General features: G+C 39.9%; 1 protein-coding gene across 1 annotated transcript in view; it reads left to right on the forward strand.

The window, feature by feature from the left end:
- The first annotated feature begins 313 nt into the window (after window positions 1-313).
- Window positions 314-23,236, forward strand: part of chaf1a (chromatin assembly factor 1, subunit A (p150)) — a 64,235-nt gene continuing 41,312 nt past the window's right edge. Inside the window, exons 1-6 of the mRNA XM_076277786.1 lie at window positions 314-799; window positions 4,866-4,913; window positions 18,535-19,136; window positions 19,390-19,440; window positions 20,641-20,885; window positions 21,340-21,400. Coding sequence (XP_076133901.1) covers window positions 727-799; window positions 4,866-4,913; window positions 18,535-19,136; window positions 19,390-19,440; window positions 20,641-20,885; window positions 21,340-21,400 — 1,080 coding nt within the window. The 5' untranslated portion in view covers window positions 314-726. The remainder of the gene's footprint in view (window positions 800-4,865; window positions 4,914-18,534; window positions 19,137-19,389; window positions 19,441-20,640; window positions 20,886-21,339; window positions 21,401-23,236) is intronic.

Genomic DNA, 23,236 nt, shown 5'->3' on the forward strand with positions numbered 1-23,236 from the left:
GTTCCACTTGTAGTGAGACTAGTCTTCCACTACACTGCGCCTTGTGCACTGCTCACAATTTTACCATCAACATGTTTGTCCATAGAAACATGGTGTTATTTAAGTTGGTGTGACCAAGCCTCAGCCTAGTCAGCACCACACTTCCTCATGTCTGGATCTGTTAGCGCTTATGCTTTTGTATTTCCTCACGTTAGGTTGGAGGTAATAAAGATGCCTCCCAGACGTTCCATTCTCCCAGGTGTACTGCCATCAGGATCATGCTTTTAACCTCTGCCTTGCTGTGTTTCCAGTGTGTTTCCCATAGGTGTCTCCAGGGCTCTGGTGTTTCCCACACTTGTCAACGGAACTCGTCTTCCTACGTAACCGGACACACGTGACTTTCTGAAGACGTCAACGTATTACTTGTCCAATCAGCGGAGGCATGTTGAGCCTTTGCGGTACTCCCGCCAATTCTGACTGACAAGAAGCGCCGAGTAGAAACAGTAGAAAGGGACTTGTGAAGAGTTGCAATACATTCTGCATTTTACACTGTAAAACGTATTTCGACGTGTAAACATAGGTAACTAATGTTTACGTCATTATTGCCATCAGCAATATATGGTTACGTTAGAGAACAAAATTTACGGGAGTGAGGAACAATTTTGACTAGTATACAGTCAAATCCTTCACAGAACTCGATTAGTTAGCTTACATTGGCTAACACCCTTCCAGCAAGGTACGTTTTGGATGGTTGTGATGCTGGCGGCAGAAGACCCATCTGCGGACGGGCCTTTGGCCTCTACTCCCGAAAAAAGTAGCGGTAAGTTAACAAGAGTAACATTCAACAAGTTAGTAGGTTATAGTCTCCACATAATTTACACATGTAAAATTATTGTTGACCAATTTTTGTGCAAAGCAGAACCGCGGTGAAGAACGATTTTTTCACTCAAAGTTAGCAACATTGCTTCCTACTCATTAATGTAATGTTAACATTAGTGCTACTACTCTAACACTCACTTTAACACGACCTGTATTAGAGGTCTAACGTTAAGTTAACGTTACTGATTGTTATCGCATAAGAAGTTGCTGTGGTGTTGAACGTTAACGTTAGTTTATTTCCAGCCAAAGTTAACCTAGAAGGTTTGAAAACCTCACTGCCGTTCCTCTTTTATTATTTTTTTTGTAACAACGTGAATATTACGAATTTATCGTTAGCGTTAACGTTACATGGCTCGTTGATGGCTTGCTTGTTAGCGTCAATGCTATCTAACGTTAAGACAAATGTTGATAATTAACGTTATTCACTAACGTTAACAGCAATCCTTGGTTGGTTTTGGCTAGCTAGTAGGCTAGCTTATTTATTGGCTTGCTAGTTAGCTATTATGGTAAACACCCTGGGGTGATTGGTGAGACATGTTAAGTTTAACTGTTATACAGTTGTTGCGGCTACATGAGGTTATCTTTGACGTCAAATATCTTACGTGACGTTAAAAGGGCAACATGAAGACAGTCTTACTCGATTTGGTTAGATCAGGTATTAAAAACTAAGTAAGTTAGCTTAAAGAGTAACCTGGTCGCCTATCCAGAGTTTACTTTATTTGTTAACCTTGCCATACAGACCGACCTACCCTAGGTTGACGGTAATGAAGGTGAATTAACGTTAAACCTTTATCGCTCTTTGGCGGGAGGGGCAACTATTACAGGCCAGGTAATACTGCTGCTGACACGGGTTTGCCCAATTCGCATAAATGGACAACTGCATGTCAGCTTGTGTTAATGCATTAATAGTCGCACAAGCTGAAGTTTGAAATAAAGTTCACGAACGCAAACAAATGTAAATGCATCTTTACTCCAGTTTGCTTTTCATGAAGGTGTTAAGGAATAAATAGAATATAGACATTTCATTCTCTTTTGATTCTGAAGGCTACTGCATATTGCCAACTTGCACATGAACGTTTTTGAGGATTGCAGTAGTCTGAATAATTGTCAATAACTATTTCTATAAGAAGAGAAAATGTCCCATTTTCGAGGGAACAATTCTTCCACTAAAATACCTACCCTTTTTGCATGTTGTGTAATCATTCGTAATTGATGACAGTTTAAGCTCATGTCAATCATTTTATATCCATGTCAGCAGATATGCCTTTAAGCTGTCAGAAAAGATGGCAGGGTCCCTTGGGTTTCACACTAAATTCTGATCCTACAATCAGGTGTTTGTTTGGCACTTCTGCCTACTCAGAAATAATGATCTAGTTGATCACGTCAATGTACCAAGTGGTTAGTGGTGTTCGTTGATTATTAAAAACAAATATATTGGCGCAATGTATGATTTCCAGCCGTGTTATTTGCTATTGTGGAACTATTTTTTTAAGATGCCTCACAACCACGTATAGACTTCCGCTCAATATTTGAGCCTGAAGCATAGACAGTAAAAGAAGGTCTCGCCGAAAGACTACAACTAAATGTAAACAGCCCCCGTTTCCGGTGGTGCAGTAATATCAACGTGCAATGAGTCTTCCAACAGAAATCAATGGGATTTTACAAAATGCCAAATAAAACACGACAGAAACTGTATTTCGCTACGCTACTTGTTTTGCAACATCAACGAACACCACTAACCACTCGGTCAGTTACAGTTTTGAGAACTTTAAACTTTGTTTTAAGGACATGTTTGTGCATGCCCATAGACAGCCACTCTGAAGTAGTCAAAGGCGGTTCAAAACGAGTCAAAGTTGAGACAGGGCCCATGGTCAAAATTTCGGTGTCCACCACTCTAGTTCATCCAAAACAAACCAGAAAAGGGACTCAAAGTGCGAAATAACGGAATTATCCTTTAGGCGGTCTTGTGCGTCTCCACGTTTCACGATTGGCCAGCATCATCCCAACACCGACTTGCTCTAGACTTCATCAGTGTAATAGGCCTAATATTGGTGATTTCGAGAATGCATAGCCTATACAGCAAGGCATAGTTTTTTTCGGCACATGATTTGATCTTTAGAAGGCATTAGGCTATCTCTCGTTCAGCCATCAAGATAATGCATTGCGTTTGGAAAAATTATCGTTAGCTTCTTTCTGTGAACAGTCTTCTATCCCAAGTTAAACATGGCAAGCTAGCCTGTGCCTAAAAGCTGAAAGTATTCTAAGGCGATACGTGATCGAAGATGAAGATGTAGCCTGGTGTAGCCTATTTGTTAGCGCGTCTTCCAATCGTGTGTGAGTTCAGTTCCTGCAAGGAAAGTGTAATTTTTTGCGTAGGCTTATGTTGTCGTTTCAACAGTGGAAACATGGTTTAGTTATGTTTTTGTGTGTAATTATGAACACACATAAAGGGAACATTTTTGTACACACTCCGATTTCTTTACTGAAAAGTAGCAGCCTATCAAAAGTTATGCAAAGTTAGGCCTGTGTGTTAATGATTTACACGGTCAGGATATCGGATGTCACTTTTACAAGTACCCCAGGCATATATTTGAACCTTTTTGAGCTCTTTAGTTATTTAGTTACTTAGGCTACTCGCAAAAGAAGCATTATAGCATTCCCATAACCGGTGTATTGTCATACAGAATGGACACTAGAAAATACAAAATTGACCGAGGTTGACCGAGGTCCTCCGAAGTCCATTGTGACGTAGTAAAAGGGGACGGGGCTTGGGATCGGTCAATTAAAGGAACCGTGTGTAGGATTTTGGCCAAAACTGGTACTACAATCACTTTCAAAATACTGTAGAGCGGTGTACACCGCAGATGTGGTAACTAGAGCAGAGCTGGCAACCCAGATGCCGAAACACTACTGACTTTGTGATTACTAGATAGGTGGAGGGTGGCGGATCAGGCTAAAACACAAATATGTAAACATCAACATCAGTTGAGGGCTGCAACTTCACTTTTTTAAATGACGATATCCTGGCCGGACTACTGTTGTCAGTGATATAAGTATTTGAAATTAGCATGATTTCCTAATGTCTAGTGACATCAGGGCCGTTTTATGATTAATTGAATTACATTTCTTACATACGGTTCCTTTAAGGTAGCTGACTGACACCATAGTTTTCTGCATTTTGAAATAAGGATGCACCGGTACTATTTGTTTTCTAACCGAGTATGAGTATACATTTTTGTAGCCAACTGGCCAATACCAAGTACCGATACTGATATTTCTACCACAAAAACAGGCTAGCATGAAAATGCAATGAATTGAACATTGGTTTTATTTTCCTCACACGCATGTATCGCATTGTCCTATGCAAAGCTGTATCATACCGTGCTATACTGGTATATCAACCATTGCATAGACTGTAACACTCAGTGGTTAGAAGCGTTCTTAAGGTTAGGGCTGTGAGGATTTACACGGGCAACTAGCACGCTAGCTCAGTCTGCCTCCGTTACGCTCACCTCCCTAAATCCTCACTCCCATCCATGTCACGGCACCAATGTCACAAGGTCGGTTCGTTCACCGCTCACGAGCCTCGAACCCGCCACCTTGACACACACACCGGCATGAGAGACGAACGCTCCAACCACTGAGCTAAAAGCCCAGGCTTCCAACTCAGCGGTTAGAAGCGTTCTTAAGGTTAGGGCTGTGAGGATTTACACGGGCAACTAGTTCACTAGCTCATTCTGCCTCCGTTACACATGCATACCCAGTAACATTTGGAAACATGAAACCTGTCTATATGTTGCACTGTACAGCCCAGGAATAACATTATACTAAGGTTTTTAACAGTTCCTTTGAAAATATACGATGGCGAAATGTTCTATTATTCCAACTTAAAGGAAAAGGAATGGAATCCTATTTTGTGAGGCATTGTGTGCGGCAACAGCACAAGGTAAAGATATTCCAGACGAAAGTCTAACAATAGTTGTATTCTTTCACAATTTTCTTTTCAGGTATGGATTGTGGTGACAAAAGTAATTCTGCCAAGAGACTTATCCAAGGTAGGTTAAGTCATCGTACACCACAAAATCCTCCAACACCCAGCTTCATGCAAAGGTAGCTTTAATTGCATTTGAACTAGGGCTGGGCGATAAAACGATAGCGATATGTATCGCAATAGACATGTAATCGATATCAATAAAAATCCAATACATTCAATAATTAAAAGCAACACGCACCTCCCGCCTTAAGTTGTCCATAAATAAATAGGCTAAATATATCTTGCATTGTAGCTAGTATGTGCAACTCTACCAGAATAGACGATAGAAGTAGGCATACCACAACTTAGACTCTCAATGAGTCCTTGCCCCGTGCACTCTCTCTCTCCCCCTCTCAACAGGCGCATCCCTCCTCAGCATGCACATGTAATCCAAACATTCACAATTGTGCAAGACGACTGGCTAAATTGCTATTAAATCCGGATAGCATCATTAGCATGCTGCACAAATTTGTTCAAAACTGTTGCATTCAAATTGACTGCTAAATTCTAATCATCTCAATCCCGATGCAAATGGAAAAGTATTTTCAAAGACTCACACGGGCCTGTCCCAAGGAGAAAAAGTATTCATTTGAAACTAGTGTTGCACGGTGTATCGATACTAAAAAGGTATCAAGCTAATGATTTTTAGAATCGATACTTTATTAAAATAATAAAGTTCTGTGTCTGTGTGAACTGCTGCTCTCACTGCTCCTTGCACGCATCTAGGCAAGTGGGCGTGTCAAGCAGGCAACTCTGAGTGAGTGAGTGCACAGCCAACGTCAACATAGTTCATTGCCGACAGTTCTAGGCCTTGTGGATAAAATAAAAGGGTGCAGTGAAATCTGCAACTATTTTGGATACATCGCGAATAGTGAATGCAAGCCATCAGGTACACAGAGGCCCGTTTGTAAAATATGTTTCAAAGTCATTTAAAAGCAGTAGGCTACGCATGGAACTTGGCTAAACACCTTGCAGACATATCCCAACATTTTTAAAGAGTTCAAAGAACGACAGGTTAACAAATATGCTATAGAACAGTGTTTCCCAAACTTTTTTTCTGGCGACCCATTTCACTTCAAATCTACCCTGCAACCACCAACACTGTTTTAGGCCACAGGTTCTCCAACTTTTCTATGCCTCCCCCAACCATACATTGCCATAGGATCTAGATAGATAGATCCTGCTTTGAACACGGTAGTGTTGCATTTTGAGCACCATCAGCGTGAAAAGTTGGAAATGACTACTGAAAAGATACGTTTTAATGCGCATCCGAGAGTTTGGGGAAATTCTCGCATGTTGCGCATTCGTCAGCACAGTACAGCACAGTTTCTGTATTTCTAAAAAAAATGTTGTAGGCTACGTTGCGTTGCAGACAAATGGTCCTTAACACTGTGGACGTCAATTCCGATGTAAACAGCAAATAACTCAAGTCGTTATATTGTATTGTTGTATTATATTATATAGTCGTTATATCAGAACAAGAGGCTTTTGGGCAATAGCCGGTAGAATGCGCCTTTACTTTAGAGTTCGCAAGGTAGAAAACGAGAGAAATAGTGTTTAAAATGTCTATTTAAATTGTAGCCTAATATAATGCAAAATAAGAATGTGATGATGTTGCTATTAACTTTAAAGATTGCATCTACAATCGAAACTATCTACATGCAAATTGAATATCCTTATCCGGTCTACGGATGTCTGCTTTAGTTGACAGCACGGTCACTAGATTTTAATCGATAAAGTTGAGGAACTGGTATCTGTTAATGTTGGTGCAAATAGGCGGATTCATGTCCCTTGCAGTTTGCAACTGCGAGGTACAGGTCATGGCAGGCGCCCCACAGAACGGTTTCATTTTGAGAGGTAGATATCCATGCTCTGGCTCCCCCTCTGCGATGCGTTCGTCCCCCAGTTTCATGAGCTTTTATGACAAAACCGTAACTGTTAACAAACTACATCCTAATAGAAAACTGTTAACTTTCCTGGTATGAAATGACAAATGGTATCAGTTAGACCTATAACACAGCATAAATTGTGCTGGGCTGGCGACCCAAATAAATTCTCCTGCGACCCACCCGTGGGTCGCGACCCAGACTTTGGGAAACACTGCTTTAGGCCATCTGATGTACAGTATAGGCTACCCTAGGCCTTCCCGTGTTCATGGGATTTCTTTGACAGTTGCAAAGGGGAAAATGTGAGGATAGTCTTATTTGTGCCCAGTGTACAAGTACGACGTTCCAACCACTTAGGTCTTCGTCAGATAGGCCTACACCATTACCTGTTGCAATATATCTGTGTGCATTCCTACATTACGTCTATTTCTTTGATAACATGATTTGCTACCACGTACTGTAACAATAAGCCGCTATTATTATTAGGACTCAACACGCTTTGGTGATATGCTGTGGGCTTTAATTAGCGGTCTACATGCCATGACAAATATTACCAGTAGTACTGACCGAACATGAAATAGATCGTTTTCAAGTTATGGTAATGTTATTCTGGCGTGAACATTGCGCTTTCATCACGTTAGCACCCTATGATTACAGCTCATTATGTCTCGTCAAAATGATTACAGCTCGTTATGTCTCGTCAAAATTCATTGATGAAGGAAGGTTCGCTTTATCCCAGAGAACCATACTCGTTTCACTTAGGCTAGACTAAAACATAAGAGAAGAACTTGGCACTAACCACGTAGTCGTGTTTTCTATAGCAGTGTTTCCCAAAGTCTGGGTCGCGACCCACGGGTGGGTCGCAGGAGAATTTATTTGGGTCGCCAGCCCAGCACAATTTATGCTGTGTTATAGGTCTAACTGATACCATTTGTCATTTCATACCAGGAAAGTTAACAGTTTTCTATTAGGATGTAGTTTGTTAACAGTTACGGTTTTGTCATAAAAGCTCATGAAACTGGGGGACGAACGCATCGCAGAGGGGGAGCCAGAGCATGGATATCTACCTCTCAAAATGAAACCGTTCTGTGGGGCGCCTGCCATGACCTGTACCTCGCAGTTGCAAACTGCAAGGGACATGAATCCGCCTATTTGCACCAACATTAACAGATACCAGTTCCTCAACTTTATCGATTAAAATCTAGTGACCGTGCTGTCAACTAAAGCAGACATCCGTAGACCGGATAAGGATATTCAATTTGCATGTAGATAGTTTCGATTGTAGATGCAATCTTTAAAGTTAATAGCAACATCCTCACATTCTTATTTTGCATTATATTAGGCTACAATTTAAATAGACATTTTAAACACTATTTCTCTCGTTTTCTACCTTGCGAACTCTAAAGTAAAGGCGCATTCTACCGGCTATTGCCCAAAAGCCTCTTGTTCTGATATAACGACTATATAATATAATACAACAATACAATATAACGACTTGAGTTATTTGCTGTTTACATCGGAATTGACGTCCACAGTGTTAAGGACCATTTGTCTGCAACGCAACGTAGCCTACAACATTTTTTTTAGAAATACAGAAACAGCTTTACTGTGCTGACGAATGCGCAACATGCGAGAATTTCCCCAAACTCTCGGATGCGCATTAAAACGTATCTTTTCAGTAGTCATTTCCAACTTTTCACGCTGATGGTGCTCAAAATGCAACACTACCGTGTTCAAAGCAGGATCTATCTATCTAGATCCTATGGCAATGTATGGTTGGGGGAGGCATAGAAAAGTTGGAGAACCTGTGGCCTAAAACAGTGTTGGTGGTTGCAGGGTAGATTTGAAGTGAAATGGGTCGCGATGGTCTGTCATTTTTAAAAAGTGGGTCACCAGAAAAAAAGTTTGGGAAACACTGGCCTAAAGAATAGCATTCAGTGATTTGCATGCAGTAATTTTAACACTGACCTTGATCTAACCTAGTTTGGCTATTTAAAGCTACTTTATTGCCAAAACACAACACCATGTAAATTAACTATAACAAACAATAAAGGACTTGAACACACAAAGTAGGCCTACTATTTTACTGACTATAAAAAAAAAAAAATTATGTAGGAAGTTTAGAAGTTTAGAACCCAGAATTGACCTGCCCACTACAAAAGTGCACCGAATTCAACACAAATGACTCCATACACTTGGAGGAGGTATGAGTCCTTTCTTCTCCAGATATCTTTGGATTTCGCCGTAGTATTGTTTTAGTATCGAGCATCGTGATATTTATGGCAGGTATTGTATCGAAGTCATAACACACGTGGGGAAACTGAACAGTCTAACCAGTAGACTATGATAAACTAGCAAATTAAGCTACTTTGTTTACAATATTTCCAGGCTTCAACCAGTGCTGCTCATTCAGACTTATGTGCACATTTATTTATTTGAGTGTTTGCCTCATGATTGTGTTGCTATTTCTTTTCCCTGTTTGCTTTGATTGATAACTGAGGTGATTCAAATCAGAGGAAGGTTAAGTTTAAAAGTGTTTAAATTTAACTTTTTTCCCCTTCTGGTCCTTATCTGAAATAGATTTAAAAAAAAAAAAAATCAATAATTATCGATATCGACTGATATACTTATATCGTGATACAGTTTTCAGCCATATCGCCCAGCCCTAATTTGAACTGTGTTTGGGACAGGGTTCCAACAGGTCATGGAATTTCTGGAATATCTTGGAAGCCCTATATCAGGTTATTAGTGTTACTGCTTGTTTGAGTTGATGTGGTTAGTTCAACTTTGTTTAAATTCAATGCTTGACTTTGAATTAGAGATGCACCGATAGATCGGCTGGTGACCGGAATTGGCCGATTTTCACGTGACCGGCCATGACATGCTGAGACATCTGAGACATGCCGATTTTATGCCGGTCAAATGCATTCGCCTGCTGCACCCAGCTGAGTTTGGAAAAGTTTGAAGAAGCTAGCAACCAGGCCAACACTCAGGGCTGGACGTAGGGCTACACAGAAAGTGCTAAGGCTATTAAATTTTTCTATGCAGCGATCGCTGTGCTTTGCCATATTGCGTGGAATTTACTAAGCATCACTTCATAGGCTAAGTAAACATCGCTCATCACCGCCCATCCCTACCGCTAATTGCGTTCCCACAGCTGAACCACAAGCGCAGCTGAACAGAGATAACCGATTGCGACATTAAAAAGAATCAAAGTTTAGCGATCATAGGCTACATGATAATAAGATGTCAACAAGCAGCGACATACAGTAGCCCTAGTAGTTCTACTCCACTTAAAAAAAAATACTAGAACACTGCATGTAGACTAGGGCTATGCCTAGCAGATTGAGAAGTGGATGTCGTGAAAGTGAACAAATGATAGCCTAAGAAAGGCAAACAAAAGTTAAAGTTGCTTTTGACATTATAGCCTACAATGAAGAAAACTGATGCTCTGAATACTGAATCAACTGTCTCTGAAAGTTTCTATAGCCTAATTGATGTATTTAACTGGAATTTCAGGGTTTCCCGCAGGAAATGTGTTAGTCAAGGTGGTAGGTCGTAGGTCCCGGCGGAGGGGGGGGGGGGATGGATGGGGGGTTCTTGTATCGGTTGCCGTCGGTGGGGGGGTGTGGGTGTTGGCGTCTTGTTTGTGCGATACACTACAGACTCTGTATATTAAACAAAGAACAAAGTAACAACACCAAACAAACTATTCAACAGTATACAAATATTTCAAAATATTTGTGTAATTTGTGCAATTTTAACAAAGACTATTACAAACTATAGAACAAGTGCAAAAGAAAGTGCAAAACAACAAAATGTGCAAATGTGATCAGTCCCTACTTATGGCAGAGCTGACAACTAGCATTGTTACAAGCCATCCTCCTTGGCTTTAAAAAGATCATTTCAAGGGCCCTTTGGTAATTGCACTGTTTTACTATTGGACCATTAATGCTTATCTTCATGCAGGCTCAGACTGTTGACCTGCAGCCTGTTCCGCAAGTCTGTCCTGATCTATACACCGAGAGTGAATGAAGTTTAGATCATTTTATAGTTTTGTGTAATATGGATGGAATTTGAGCGCGGAGCGCTTTTTAATTTAGAGGCCGGAGTGGCCGCTCTGTTCCGCTCCCATACCGCTCACTAGGGCCAGGGTGCGATTTGTAGGGGGGGATGGTGAGGATTTCCCCCCCTCTGGTTTTCCTATCCCTACCTCTGCTAAATTATTTTTATCGTCGGGGGGACAACATTTATCCCCCCCTGCCCCTCATATTGATTATGTTTTTTTTGTTATTAAATAACATTTTAATAGCCTTCCTTAGAACACCAGACGATTACAATATAATATATCTATTATTTTATATCCTGATCTAAAAATATTTTTCTGAATGACTGATATTTATGACAGCACACTTTATGCAGATTAGCCTATAGCCTAGGCCTACTATTTTTTATTACAACTCTTTAATTCAGCTGTCTGGTTGAAGCCTGGAAATATTGTAAACAAAGTAGGCTAAGCTAGCCAACTATGCTATCATAGTCTACTGATTGGACTGTTCAGTTTCCCCATGTGTGTTTAAGTTTCAAGGTAATACTTGTTCTCCTTGGGACAGGCCCTTTTGGGAAACGTTGGTATTGAGATGATCAGTCAACTTCAATGCAAGAGTTTAAAAAAAATATGTGCAGCACGCTGATGATGCTAAGCGGATTTAATAGTAATTTAGCTAGTCGTCTTCTATGCGTCCTTGCTTTCACGATTGTGAATGTTTTATTTAAGTCGCGCGTGTTCATTGAGCAGGAGAGGGAGGGAGCGCGAGAGAGAGCGGGGCAAAGAGAGGGGGTTTACTTCTATACTGTTTGGTAAAGTTGCACACATAGTCTACAATGAAAGCAAGGAGAGGTATGAAATTATTATTTATTTATTTATTTGTTTTTGGACAACGTAGGCTACCGATAAGTAAAGCGGGAGATGTGGTTGCTTTTGCGGCCGCGTAAGCTGCAAAGCACTGCGTGAAACACTAGAAAGGGTGTGTCGCGATTCTGCCTTTTCACACCGCGACACAGTATCGTGGATATGAATGTCGCGATTTCGGTTTCGAATCGTATATCGTTACAGCCCTACCGCTCACACCACGAGTCTGAGGCATGCCCACTAATAAAACCAAGACCGTTAAATTTCAAAGATATTGGCCATATAGCCTAAGTTCGTTGATGGGGATGGAGTTAGCTAAATAATTTAGAAAGCATACGTGTAGGCACGGACGGGCCTAGGCCCGTCTATTGTCAGTCTAGACGCGCAAGTCAACACTGTGCTGAGAGCAGGTTGTTTACTCGGCTGCTTCTCCGGTCAAAATCGCGTCGGGTCAGTTTAGCTCCCCGGTCCCAAAGAACTAAGAGCAACGGCAATATATTTCACTCAGAACATTTATTTTAAAAGACTGCAACACTGATGCGGGAAACCCTGAATTTGGATTTAAGTTTTTTTTTTTTTTTACCGCAAAACAGACGTGCGCTGTTTTCATATGGTGGAGCACCTAATCGCTATTAGCACATCTCCTCCCCTGTGTTTGCGTGATAGCCTACTCCCACTACTACTCACATAATAGAGATGCATTGATTTTATCCCACAGGAAAAAACACATGTTTTTATTGCTATTAATAAAGAGTATTCTGACGCTAGGCTATCGGGGACATTCTAATACGCTTAGGCTATCGTCTTAATCTGCTTGTTTTTTTAGACTTCAAGTACTTTGATTTTGGCTATTCAAGTATTTTGTCATAGGATGTGCAGAAAGAGGCTGTGAGTGGCTCAAAAACAACACTAATAAATAATATAAAAAAATCAGCGTTAATGGATGAATTTCACTTCACTTTGCAATATTGCTGTGGAGGAAGAGAATGTTGCTGACCGACTGTGGTCCCAATCCCGTGCGTCTCTTCCAAGATGCGCCCATAGACACTAAAGGCACGCTCTGAAGGCGGACTGGATGCGGGGATACTAAAGATGAAACGTGCCAGCTTTGATATCGCTGGGAAGCACTCTTTGTTGAACTTCCACCATTGAAGCACGCTGTCTGGGTAATCGGAGAGCCGGGAGCTGAGATATTCAGCCATTTCATCATCGATCGGCTTTGGCACTGAAGCAACGGATGCATCGTCTTTCCAGTCTGCGAATCAGTCTGTGCTTTGCTTTTTGGCTGGTGGCTCATCCTCTGCTGTGGCTGGGACCAGGTCAAACTGCATCTTCAACCACATGTCACTGCTTGAACATACCGGTAGTTCACGTTGACAATGGAGAAAACACTTAGTTTACTTCGTTTATGACAGAAATTAAGTTTTGTGCCAACATGTTGTAGAAACGCAACTCACAACACTGCCTTGGTTTTGCACTGTTTTGGTGCAAATCTTTCTTTGGATAGGCTATAGTCCGCGATTCTCCTTACTAGGCAATCACCATACAAAATGTTTTTGGCCAAGTTTTGCTTTAATCCAATTTACCTTCGTTACTACCAGTCGTTGCTTTTTTCCTACGTCGAATCGCGATTGAGTGCGCATCTAATGTACCAGCGGTGTCTCCGCGGAGACATCCACTCTCCATGTTTAATTTTTGCTGCTGTTGCGAGCAAGCTAATAGGCTACTATCGCTTCTATCAAATTCAAGAGCGCGCAGTAAAACCGGAAAGTTAGACTAGCCAGCCAAGATGCAAAATAACTAATTTCTTCAATCCACTGAATTCATTGGATATAGGAGGAACAGGATGACATTCTAAGAATGCAGTGAGAGAAGGAAAGGTAACATGCCTTAGCCCAGTTGACGTATTGGCTGCAATATGCAAAATATGGCTGTAGCGAACAGGCACAAAAGTAGCCTCCCGTCATACTCCCGTTTTCTTCAAAGGTAGAACACTACTGACAACTCCATGCATGCTTGTTTTACACCAAATACAAGCTGAAGTGCAAAACGAAAGTACAAGGTGGTTTCCTGCTAGGTGGTCCGTTTTATTGGTTAAGTGGTCCTTGGTCTGAAAAAGTTTGAGAAACACTGGCCTGTAGCATAACAATGAATTTGAAGATCATGCTAAAAGTTTGCTTGTAAAAAAATAAGTAGGCTTAAAAACATACCTCTGCATAGTGATATTTCTGAGCTGTCAAAGAGGCAACAGAAGCATCACGACACATGTTATCGCTAATTAACCCCTTCGTGCCAGATGCTGCACGACGCAACATTCTATCTCCCGCCGGTTGCTGCGTAGCGCAACATTGAATCTCCCGCTGGTTGCTGCGTAGGGGTGCATCATCTGCCTTGACATATGCAAATTAATCTTTCCCTATGCTTATTATGTTCCAATAAGCAAAAAAAACATTCCTGGTAAATTTTGAAGTAAATTGGATAATATTTAGGTGGCCCACCATTAACCTTTATGAATGGTCGAAATTGTTGGCAAATTCAGGAAATCACCTTGCAATATGGGGGACTATGGGGGTATATTTCACATTATTTCACTATTATCAATTTGTTAGCCAGTAGTTATTTGAATAATAACTGTATTAAGGGCATAAAGCACACAGCTCACTGGATAAACATTGAGTTTCTTTATGTTGTCATACATATTTTGGTGATTTTTCTTTTTCTCAGAAAAACATTTTTTTTCTATTTTGAATAATATGTTATTTGATGAAAAACACCTTAATGTGTATTCTAACACTTGTCTTTAATCTTTTATTTTAACTGTTGCTATGGTGTTATAAAAATCTCATAATTCCAAATCAGATATAGGCTACATGCGTGGGAATGTTTTGTTTAGTGTAGAGTAGTAGTTGTATCACACAGGATTACATGAACTTTCTTGCAACATGGCTTTTAGTGGAGAGTGTATTAGTAATGCCAATCCACAGTCTTCAAAATGTACCCTTTTTACAAGACAATCGTCGGATATTTGGTTTGGGCGGTGGCCTTGTTCAGGATGACTCGATTATCACTGGGTCTTGTCTTCCAATCTGTCGTCAAGTTCTCAGGTGCTTCATGTGGAATCTTTCGGATGGTTCATCAGAACAAAGTGGGAATCAGCAAATATTGTGTGAATGTGAAATGATAATGACTGATCGGATTATAGTATAAACGGCAACTTTCAAATATGATACGTAGGTATTTTACATCGACTTGGTGGTTGATATTAAATTTTGGTAGACGTTGACAATTTTTAGTATTTTTTCAGAAAACTCTAAGGAAATAAGGTTATTTAGTCTAAATTGCCATAGGATTCTATAGGCATTTTTTAGCAGGCATTTTAGGAGTAAATGGGTTAAGCTGCTCTGACAGGTAGTACGACAGGAGGTAACGTAGGCTACTTGAGTTTGTCCATAAACTGGTTGTGTGTGCAACCATGACGGCCATTTTAACATGCAATAGCTAACATCATAAGTTATGGCAAGTCTCCTGAAAATGCAATTTCAGATAGCCTACCTGCAATTAGAATTATGCCTAATAACAATGAAACTATAGGTATTCATAAATACAGTGAAATAGGGTTAGTTCAATTTCATGTTCAAATTTGTCTTATCAGTCAAAAATAGCAATTTAATGTTGTTGACCTGGTTTGGGCATTTTGTTTTATGAGAGAAAGTGGGAGTTGTAAGCCTGAATGGTATGTTTTTGAAGAGAGAAACATTTTAGAATAAAATGAATATATAGTACTTTAAGTGATTGCTTTCTTTTTATAATGATTGCTATTGATATTGTGATATCTTTATCGTGATATATTTCGTTATGATAATCGTATTCTGAAATGTTGATATTGTGACACCCCTAATTGTAGCCTATATGTGGTAATTATATGTCACAACATGTACAGTACCCTCCAGAATTATTGGCACCTTTGGTAATGTTGACTAAAAACGGGTATAAAAAAAATAATCTTTTGATGATTCATTGTACTCTCACAATGAAAACAACAAGGACAAATCCACCCTTGAAGGGAAGAAATCTCATAAAGAAGTAAATATTTTTAATGAAAACACGCTGCTCACAATTATTGGCACCCCTAGAAAATCTTAACATACAAAACCAAAACAAACAAAAGCATTTCCCTATCTAATTTAATCTAACGTTACAGACGTTAACGTTTTAGTCTGTAATTAAAAAGTTACAGACAAAGGTGTCATCTTGGGGTCACCAAGTCCCCCAAACAATCTTCAAAAGTGACCTTACTGCTAATAGCTTATTTAGAGGGCATGCTAGTTAAATGCCTGTCCAGTCATTTAATTACCAATGTAAACGGCAGGAGTTACTGAGTGGTACAGTGACTTTGTCTGAAAGTGTTGTCTATTGTCAGATGAAATGAAAATTGAGCTCTTTGACTAGGAACACTTTAGGTGTGTTTGGCGTACATTGAAGAATGACTATAATGAAAAGAACCCCATACCTAATGAGAATTATTGTGGTGCTGTTTTTATTCCCAAATGCCTTGGGAATCGGTGCATGGTATCACAAACAACAAGAAAAACCTGAACGTTTTCAAATGAAATCTGTCAATCTCTGCCAACATTCTAAACGTTCATGATTGGATCATTCATCAGGTCAATGAACCACGACAAACGTCCAAATCAAGACAAATATGGTTTACAGAACGCAAAATCAAGCTTCGGCCATTGCCGTCTCAGTCCCCTGATTTAAACTCCATAGAAAAATAGTGGGGTGAGTCAAAGAGGAGAATGTACAAGTGGACCTACAGTAGGAATCTGGACGATCTGGGAAGATTTTGTCTCAAAGTCTCATCTCTTGCTTTGTATTCTCCAACTCTATGGGGTGTCATAGGTGAATATTACAAGCTGTTTTATTGGCAAAGGGAGCCTTAAGGTATTATAAGCAGGGGTGCCAATATTTGTGAGCAATGTGTTTTTGTTAAATATTTATTTCTTTATGATATTTGTTTTGAGAAAAAGGAAAATTTGCTTCCCTTCAAGGTTGAATTTGTCCTATTTGTTTTCATTGTGATATTACAATAAATCAGGTTTTAGTCAACTTTAGCATGAGGTGCCAATAATTCTGGAGGGTACTGTAAATGGGAAAATGTTAGAATTCTTTTGTCACTTTTGGGTGCTATAGGCTAGTTGGAATTGCCCACCTCAATAAACTATGCTAAAGACTCATTGGGTTAACACTGAGTTACTGCATGCACAGAGATGAGAAGGGTATGTATCATCTTCTCTAACTCTGGTGGAGACAGTGAATAGGCTAATTTCCCAATATGTTGGGGTTTTTCCTTTAAAGTTAAAAACCTGCATAGTGCTGCTTTAAAAATTGTGAAAGGATTGTTGTTGGCATTGAAGATGATTAAATCTGATTAATCTGTTGGGTTGTCGAGGTTAGCACCCTATAATGTTACAGCTGCTTGCCAACAGCGACTACTCGTGCAGGGCAAGTATAACTAATAGGCTATTAATGTTATTGACTCTGAATCTGATTTTTTGCTCAAACCCAATGTATATGGAAAAGTCTCTTCCAAGATTCAAAAGAGCTTATTCCATAGAGAAATAATATTAGTTTGAAACTTAAACACGCATGGGGAAACAGAACAGTTTAACCAGTAGGTCATGATAAGCTACCCAATTAGACTACTTTAATTCCAATATTTCCTGGTTTCAACCAATTCTGCTGACAGCTGAAGCAGCAAGAGCCAGAAAAGTAGAGCTGTTGTAGAGGAGGACCACAACTAACATGCTGTTGGAGAGCAGTTCGTGCAGAGGCAACAGCGGAGATGGACAGCAAACAATGTAAAATTAGGGGAGATGACAAAAGAGAAATTTTCAAGAAAACGGGTCTCATTCCAATCGGCATCAGCAAGCATAGAGACATAGGCACACATCATACTACACAGCGTGTAGGAGGTCTAATGTAATAGTTACAGTAATATCTGCATAATTTTTGCTGTGCATGAATAAATAGTGAAAATTAGTGAATTGTAACACCGTTTTATATAGAGTTGTCACGATTTGGATTTTAAGTCTAAATCAATCGAAATTGCACCTCAATCTTGAACTTCGAACTCAAAAGTAGAATTGACGATGTAGCCCAAATGTCACGTCCAGCATGTATGCCAAGACGCAAAAACATGTACGCTGCGGCGTTAACACTCTAACTTTAGGCTGCAGCTAGTTAAAGGAAAAAAAATCAACTGACCAAATTTGAAGCCCCTCTTGCTACTCTGAAATCACCGGTGTGTAAGAATTTGGTCGTTCATTCATGTCAATTAACACTAACTTACTGAACTTAGCAAGTGAAAAGATGATTTAGTTACAGTCCAAAAATACTTTAAAGTGCATATTCTATGAACACTAACCTTGGGTCTCTCTCGGAGTGTGCTGAAACAATCAAATCTTCATTCTGTGGTGTTTCATTTCACTATGTTCACGTTTGGACATTTGAGCCATCTGATAGTGTTAATCTGTCCAAGCCTGTTTCTTATAGCAGGAAGAAACATTATTGCACTAAATCAGAGAAACAAAGGGACTCGAAAGATCAGTCGAGGGCCTGAACAGATCACAGACAGGACAGCAACAGGGATGATTTAGATTAGACTGTTTTTTTTAATGACATCATAGTACTATGGCCAGTTGAAAAATATTTTTAATACATTTCTGTTTACCCACTATTGGCAGATAGATCAAAAAGTTAATTTTATATCCTGACGTTCTCCTGGGAAAAGTTGTATCAGTGTAAGCAGACTGATTAATTGTAGGTATGCTTATTTCCTTTAGCCCGTCTTCCTTTCAAACGGCTCAATCCTGAACTGAAAGGAAACTTGGGAACAAAGAGAGCAAAAGGTCCCCCCACCTCATACCTTGGAAGTGGAGTTTCTGATGGAGAGAATGATGCAAATGACACTTCTCCTCCACAGTGTCTTCGACCAGCCATCGTTAATGGACGTGGGCCATTAGATGGGTTTGTAATTAAAAAAAGGCAACCGCTTTTTTCTCCCTGTGTACCTGTGGCAGTAGTTGACTTAACAGAAGATTCCAATTCCTCTGACACTGTCAAGCAGAAATCAGAGGCTGTACCAGCACCCTCTTCTGCTCCCACAGATGACTGCATATTTTTAAGTCATCAGAATTCTTTACATACCATCAATTCCAACACTTCTGTGCCTGTCACGGAAGAACAGGGTGATGGCCAAGTAGAAGAAAATGACCACATGAAGAATACTGAAATGGAGGAGAATATGCAAGGAGATTTTGAAAATGAATTGAGACATGAGAATGGTTTGCGGTTATCAGCTGCCTCTTCTAGCTCTCTATCAACTGTGGAGAGCTCACCAGATTCTCACAAGACTGGTCATTGCCTGCCATCATCTTCGATCACAGTAAGTAGATGTCAGTTAGGCCAAGGTGCAACTAATCTGGCAAAAAAATCAGGTGGTAAAATGAAATGCCTCAACTCTTTACTTTGCATTATACTTTCTAAATGATGACCTGTCACTGCCAGTAGGTTCAATTTTAATGTGTAGAATTTTACATTTGTGGGTTCAATGGAATTTTCAATTCCAAAGCTCTGAATTATTTTGGGTGCTAGGCTTATATGAATACAAATTTGGTGTCATCTCTTCTGAAATAAAGGAACCTGATGGGGATTCAGAGATGAAAAAGGTGAAAAGAAGCTCTCCTAAGGTAAGGTGGTCAAAGTAAACTCATGTGCCCTTCATTTCATCGGCTAAAATCTGCTTAAAGCGACGCCATTGATCGAATTGATATTTATACCCTTTGTAACCAATATTCAACACTATTTAGCACATAGATAGATGGATAGATAGATAGATAGATACTTTATTGATCCCCAGGGGAAATTCAAGTTGGTACACAATTTGTCAAAATTATTAAATGTGTCATGATCTACCTGATGAACAACGGATAGTGCAATATTAAGCATTTGGGGCAAGCATTGCCAATGTCAGAAACTTTGTTCTCTAAATTATAAGTCATTGTAGCATCAAAATGAGTTTGAAGCCTTTATGTTAAGGTCAAAGAACTGCATTGTGTTGTTTTAAAGGATAAATCCGGCGAGTTTTCACACAGAACGGTTTTACCTAGCTCGAGTTGCTACAACCAGCAGCTAACGCAGCCAGGCAGCTACAGCAGCCAGGCAGCTACAGCACTACACTTTGGGGGCATGTCCGTGTGCTTCCATTTACATGCCCAGAGAGTGCAGCGTTTTTTTGTACTAACAGTACTCGGTGACCTCGAGAAACGGAGCTCTATGTGAAAACTCACCTGATTTTTACATTACTGCAATGCAGATTAACAGGACTACAGATTTGGCACATACATTAAGTGTGAGGATCCCCAAATTTGTAGGCTTGGCCCTTGTACATAAATGATTTGATCCTTTGATGTCAGCTCCTCCTATCATTGTGAAGCAGATTGTAGAGCTCCCTCTAGAGTCGTGATATGTATTTATATTTAACTCATAAGTAAGTAGCAAATAACTTCTCGTGACTTATCCCCCCTGTACACAATGAACATGCTTTTGTTGTGGAGGTGAAGGATTAACAGGCAAAAACTATCTCCAAACAGCTATATCTACTGACAAAGTAATGTTTCACGATTCTTGCGAAATTTGTCGGGCCGCCGTTCTTGAAGTTGCATGGCTGGTTTTCTCTGTAGTGACTCGCTAAGTCTATGCTGTATAGCTATGTTAGTGAACGATTCACCTATTACAAGTTAGTTTACCATCAAATTGGCTTCGTAAAGGTTATATTAAGGTGAAAATCTTTCATTGTGTCCCTTTAATACGGAACGTGAGCTACGATTAGACCGTTGTGAAAGGTTAGTTTTACCCTACTGATGTGTTGTTAATATGCTCTCTTACAGAACCTAAAGCAGAGGGAGGAACGGGAACTACAGCGTGCTGAGAGAGAGAAACAGCGGATGGAAGCCAAAGCTGCAAATGAGAAAAAGAAGCTAGAGGCTCGTAGACTGAAGGAAGAGAAGGAGAGAGAGAGGAGGGAGAGGAAAGAAAAAGAAGAGAGGGAAAAGCGAGAAAAAAAGGAAAAAGATGAGAAGGAAAAGGCAGAAAAGTTAAGAGCAAAGGAAGAACAACGCAAGTCTAAGCAAGAGTGGGTACCTTTTTTCATTTTTTTTTTTTAATGTTTCTCTGTTCTGCATACCTGATTACATTAAATTTATTCATTTGACAGACATGTTTATTCAAAGCGACTTAGAGCAATAGAATAACATTTAAGCTATTAACCTTTAAGCATTTTAACATTTAAGCTACAAAGCTACAGTTTCAGCAGTAGAATAACATTTAAGCTACAGAGAATAGCAGAGAATATAAAATAGTGATTGAGCTCATCTGTGGTTGTCTTGTTAGATTTACACACCAATCATAATTACTTGTCACAGAGTTATGCTTGTAGAAGTGATGGAATATCAGTTCTCAGTTCAGGGGGACTGAGGAAGAGCTGGTTCAAGGACCCATGTACTAAATGTTTATTAGCTTGAATAATAATAACCTGTAATAAAAAGCTTAGTCTTAACCTATAATATTTTTGTTTTATTATACCTCAGGGCAAAAGAAGAAGAAAAAAGAAAGAAGGTGGAGGAGAAACGGATGAAGGAGGAAAAGGATGTGCGTTGAGTTCAGATCCAGCGAAAAATAGTCTGGAGTGGGATTGAAAAATCAGTAATATTTTATTTAATTGGGGCAGTCGTGTTTGACTATTTCTGAACTGTGAAACAAATATGCTTTGTGGTTGTGAACTTATTGCAGTATCATCAGAACTATTCCACCTGTGTGTGGATGGTTAAAATGATAAGTGCAAAATAGTTTAGGCTACAGCTGAAATATTTTCATCCATAGATAAAAAATAAGCAAGTCTAACCTCTGAATTTCTTTTCAAACTGCACCAGATTGATCCTATACCTAGAGCGGCAAAAGCCAATGTGGGCCTATTTTACCGATATATTTACTGATATATTTCCCATTTCTTATACAAACAAGAACATCTCGAGAGATGCGAATAACACACACACACACACAGATAGTCAGACGTTCCTGCAATTTATAGATGGATAATGGTCAGGGATGATCAGGGTTACATCCATTGTCTGGCGTTATAATTTATTTGCCTCGGTGTACTGTGGAGTGGGTAAGACTGTTTTTAGTGGCAGGCTAACATAAACTGTTGACTTGCGCTAGCCTAGCACCTGCACACTCTGCAACTAGAAGGACTGGAAGAAACGTGTTAAACGGTCTCCACTGATAAATATCACACTTGCTAACTTGGAAATGAGATCCTATGTGAGGCTGGATGATAAATCAATTTAATCGATTAATTCGAATTTGACATTGGTCGATTTATTTGAATGAAAATTGTTTTTCTCTTTCATTTCCACCACTGATGCGCTCCCCTTGGGCTCCTGTAATTCAGAGTGAGCTCAGCCCTCCCACCGCTTCCAATCCCAGTACCCACAACAACATGGCAGCAAACAGGGAAGAGCTTGTTCCCAGGAGAGGCACAGTGTCATCAGTTGTTTGAAATTAGTTCGGTTTTGCGGCGTCGGATCCAGAACTTACAAAGCCCCACTGCAAAATGTGTTTAAAGGCTGTTGCTAACAAAGGTAGCAGCATGACAAATTTATTGCAGCACCTCAAACAGAAATATGCAGTCAAATGAGAGCTGCTGCTCTACAAAATGACCGCGGCGGCACAAACACCTGCCAAAACCACCATCGTAGAAACCTTTTCAAACTGTATCCCGTGTGATAATGCTTTCCTTAGAATATACGTTTTTCAAGCCATTTAACAGTGGGCAACTAAATGTCCAAAGTCGGAATGAAATTATGAGAGTTTTACTGTGTGGGACACCTAGATTGCATTGACTATGTAAGGCAATCCTATCAGTTTTAAGTCCTAGTCAGTCTTTCCAGTCTTGATGTGACGACAATATCAAACATGTTTCAAAAAGTCTTTTAGTCTTGTCTCATGCAAGTAGTGGCGTGGGCAATATATCAAAACCATAGTGAGCTCTCTTCAGCACCAAACAGGAAGGGACAAAGTGGTTACAGCTGTAGGTTATTCCAGGTGACAGAACAACTCAATGACCTGCCCGAAAATGCTTCTACGGATCTAAACACTTCACCTGCTCATTCTACGTGATCTAATTTGATGTCGTTATAGCCTACATAACACTGCAGGTTGAATACTATTTTTTTTTTTTTGTTGTGACGTCCCCTATGGACAATGGAGGCAGACATTCTCAAACTGTTTATCCTTTTTCCCTTTTTATACCCGAGTTCATACCTGGGGCCTGTACTACGAAGGGAGCTTAACCTACCCAGATGTAACCCAGGGTTACTTTGTTAAACCGGGGTTGACAAAACCTAGTTATCTTAAGTGGTGTTAATCGGTACTACGACGCTGATTATGAAGTTGATTTGTTGAGCCGGGGTTAACCTAATTGGA

Source organism: Alosa pseudoharengus, unplaced genomic scaffold (genome assembly GCF_046254945.1).
Source record: "Alosa pseudoharengus isolate Yale_2024_CS ecotype anadromous, Long Island Sound unplaced genomic scaffold, YU_APseudo_1.1 YU_APseudo_1.1_scf_11, whole genome shotgun sequence".
Classification (NCBI taxonomy): Eukaryota; Metazoa; Chordata; class Actinopteri; order Clupeiformes; family Clupeidae; genus Alosa; species Alosa pseudoharengus.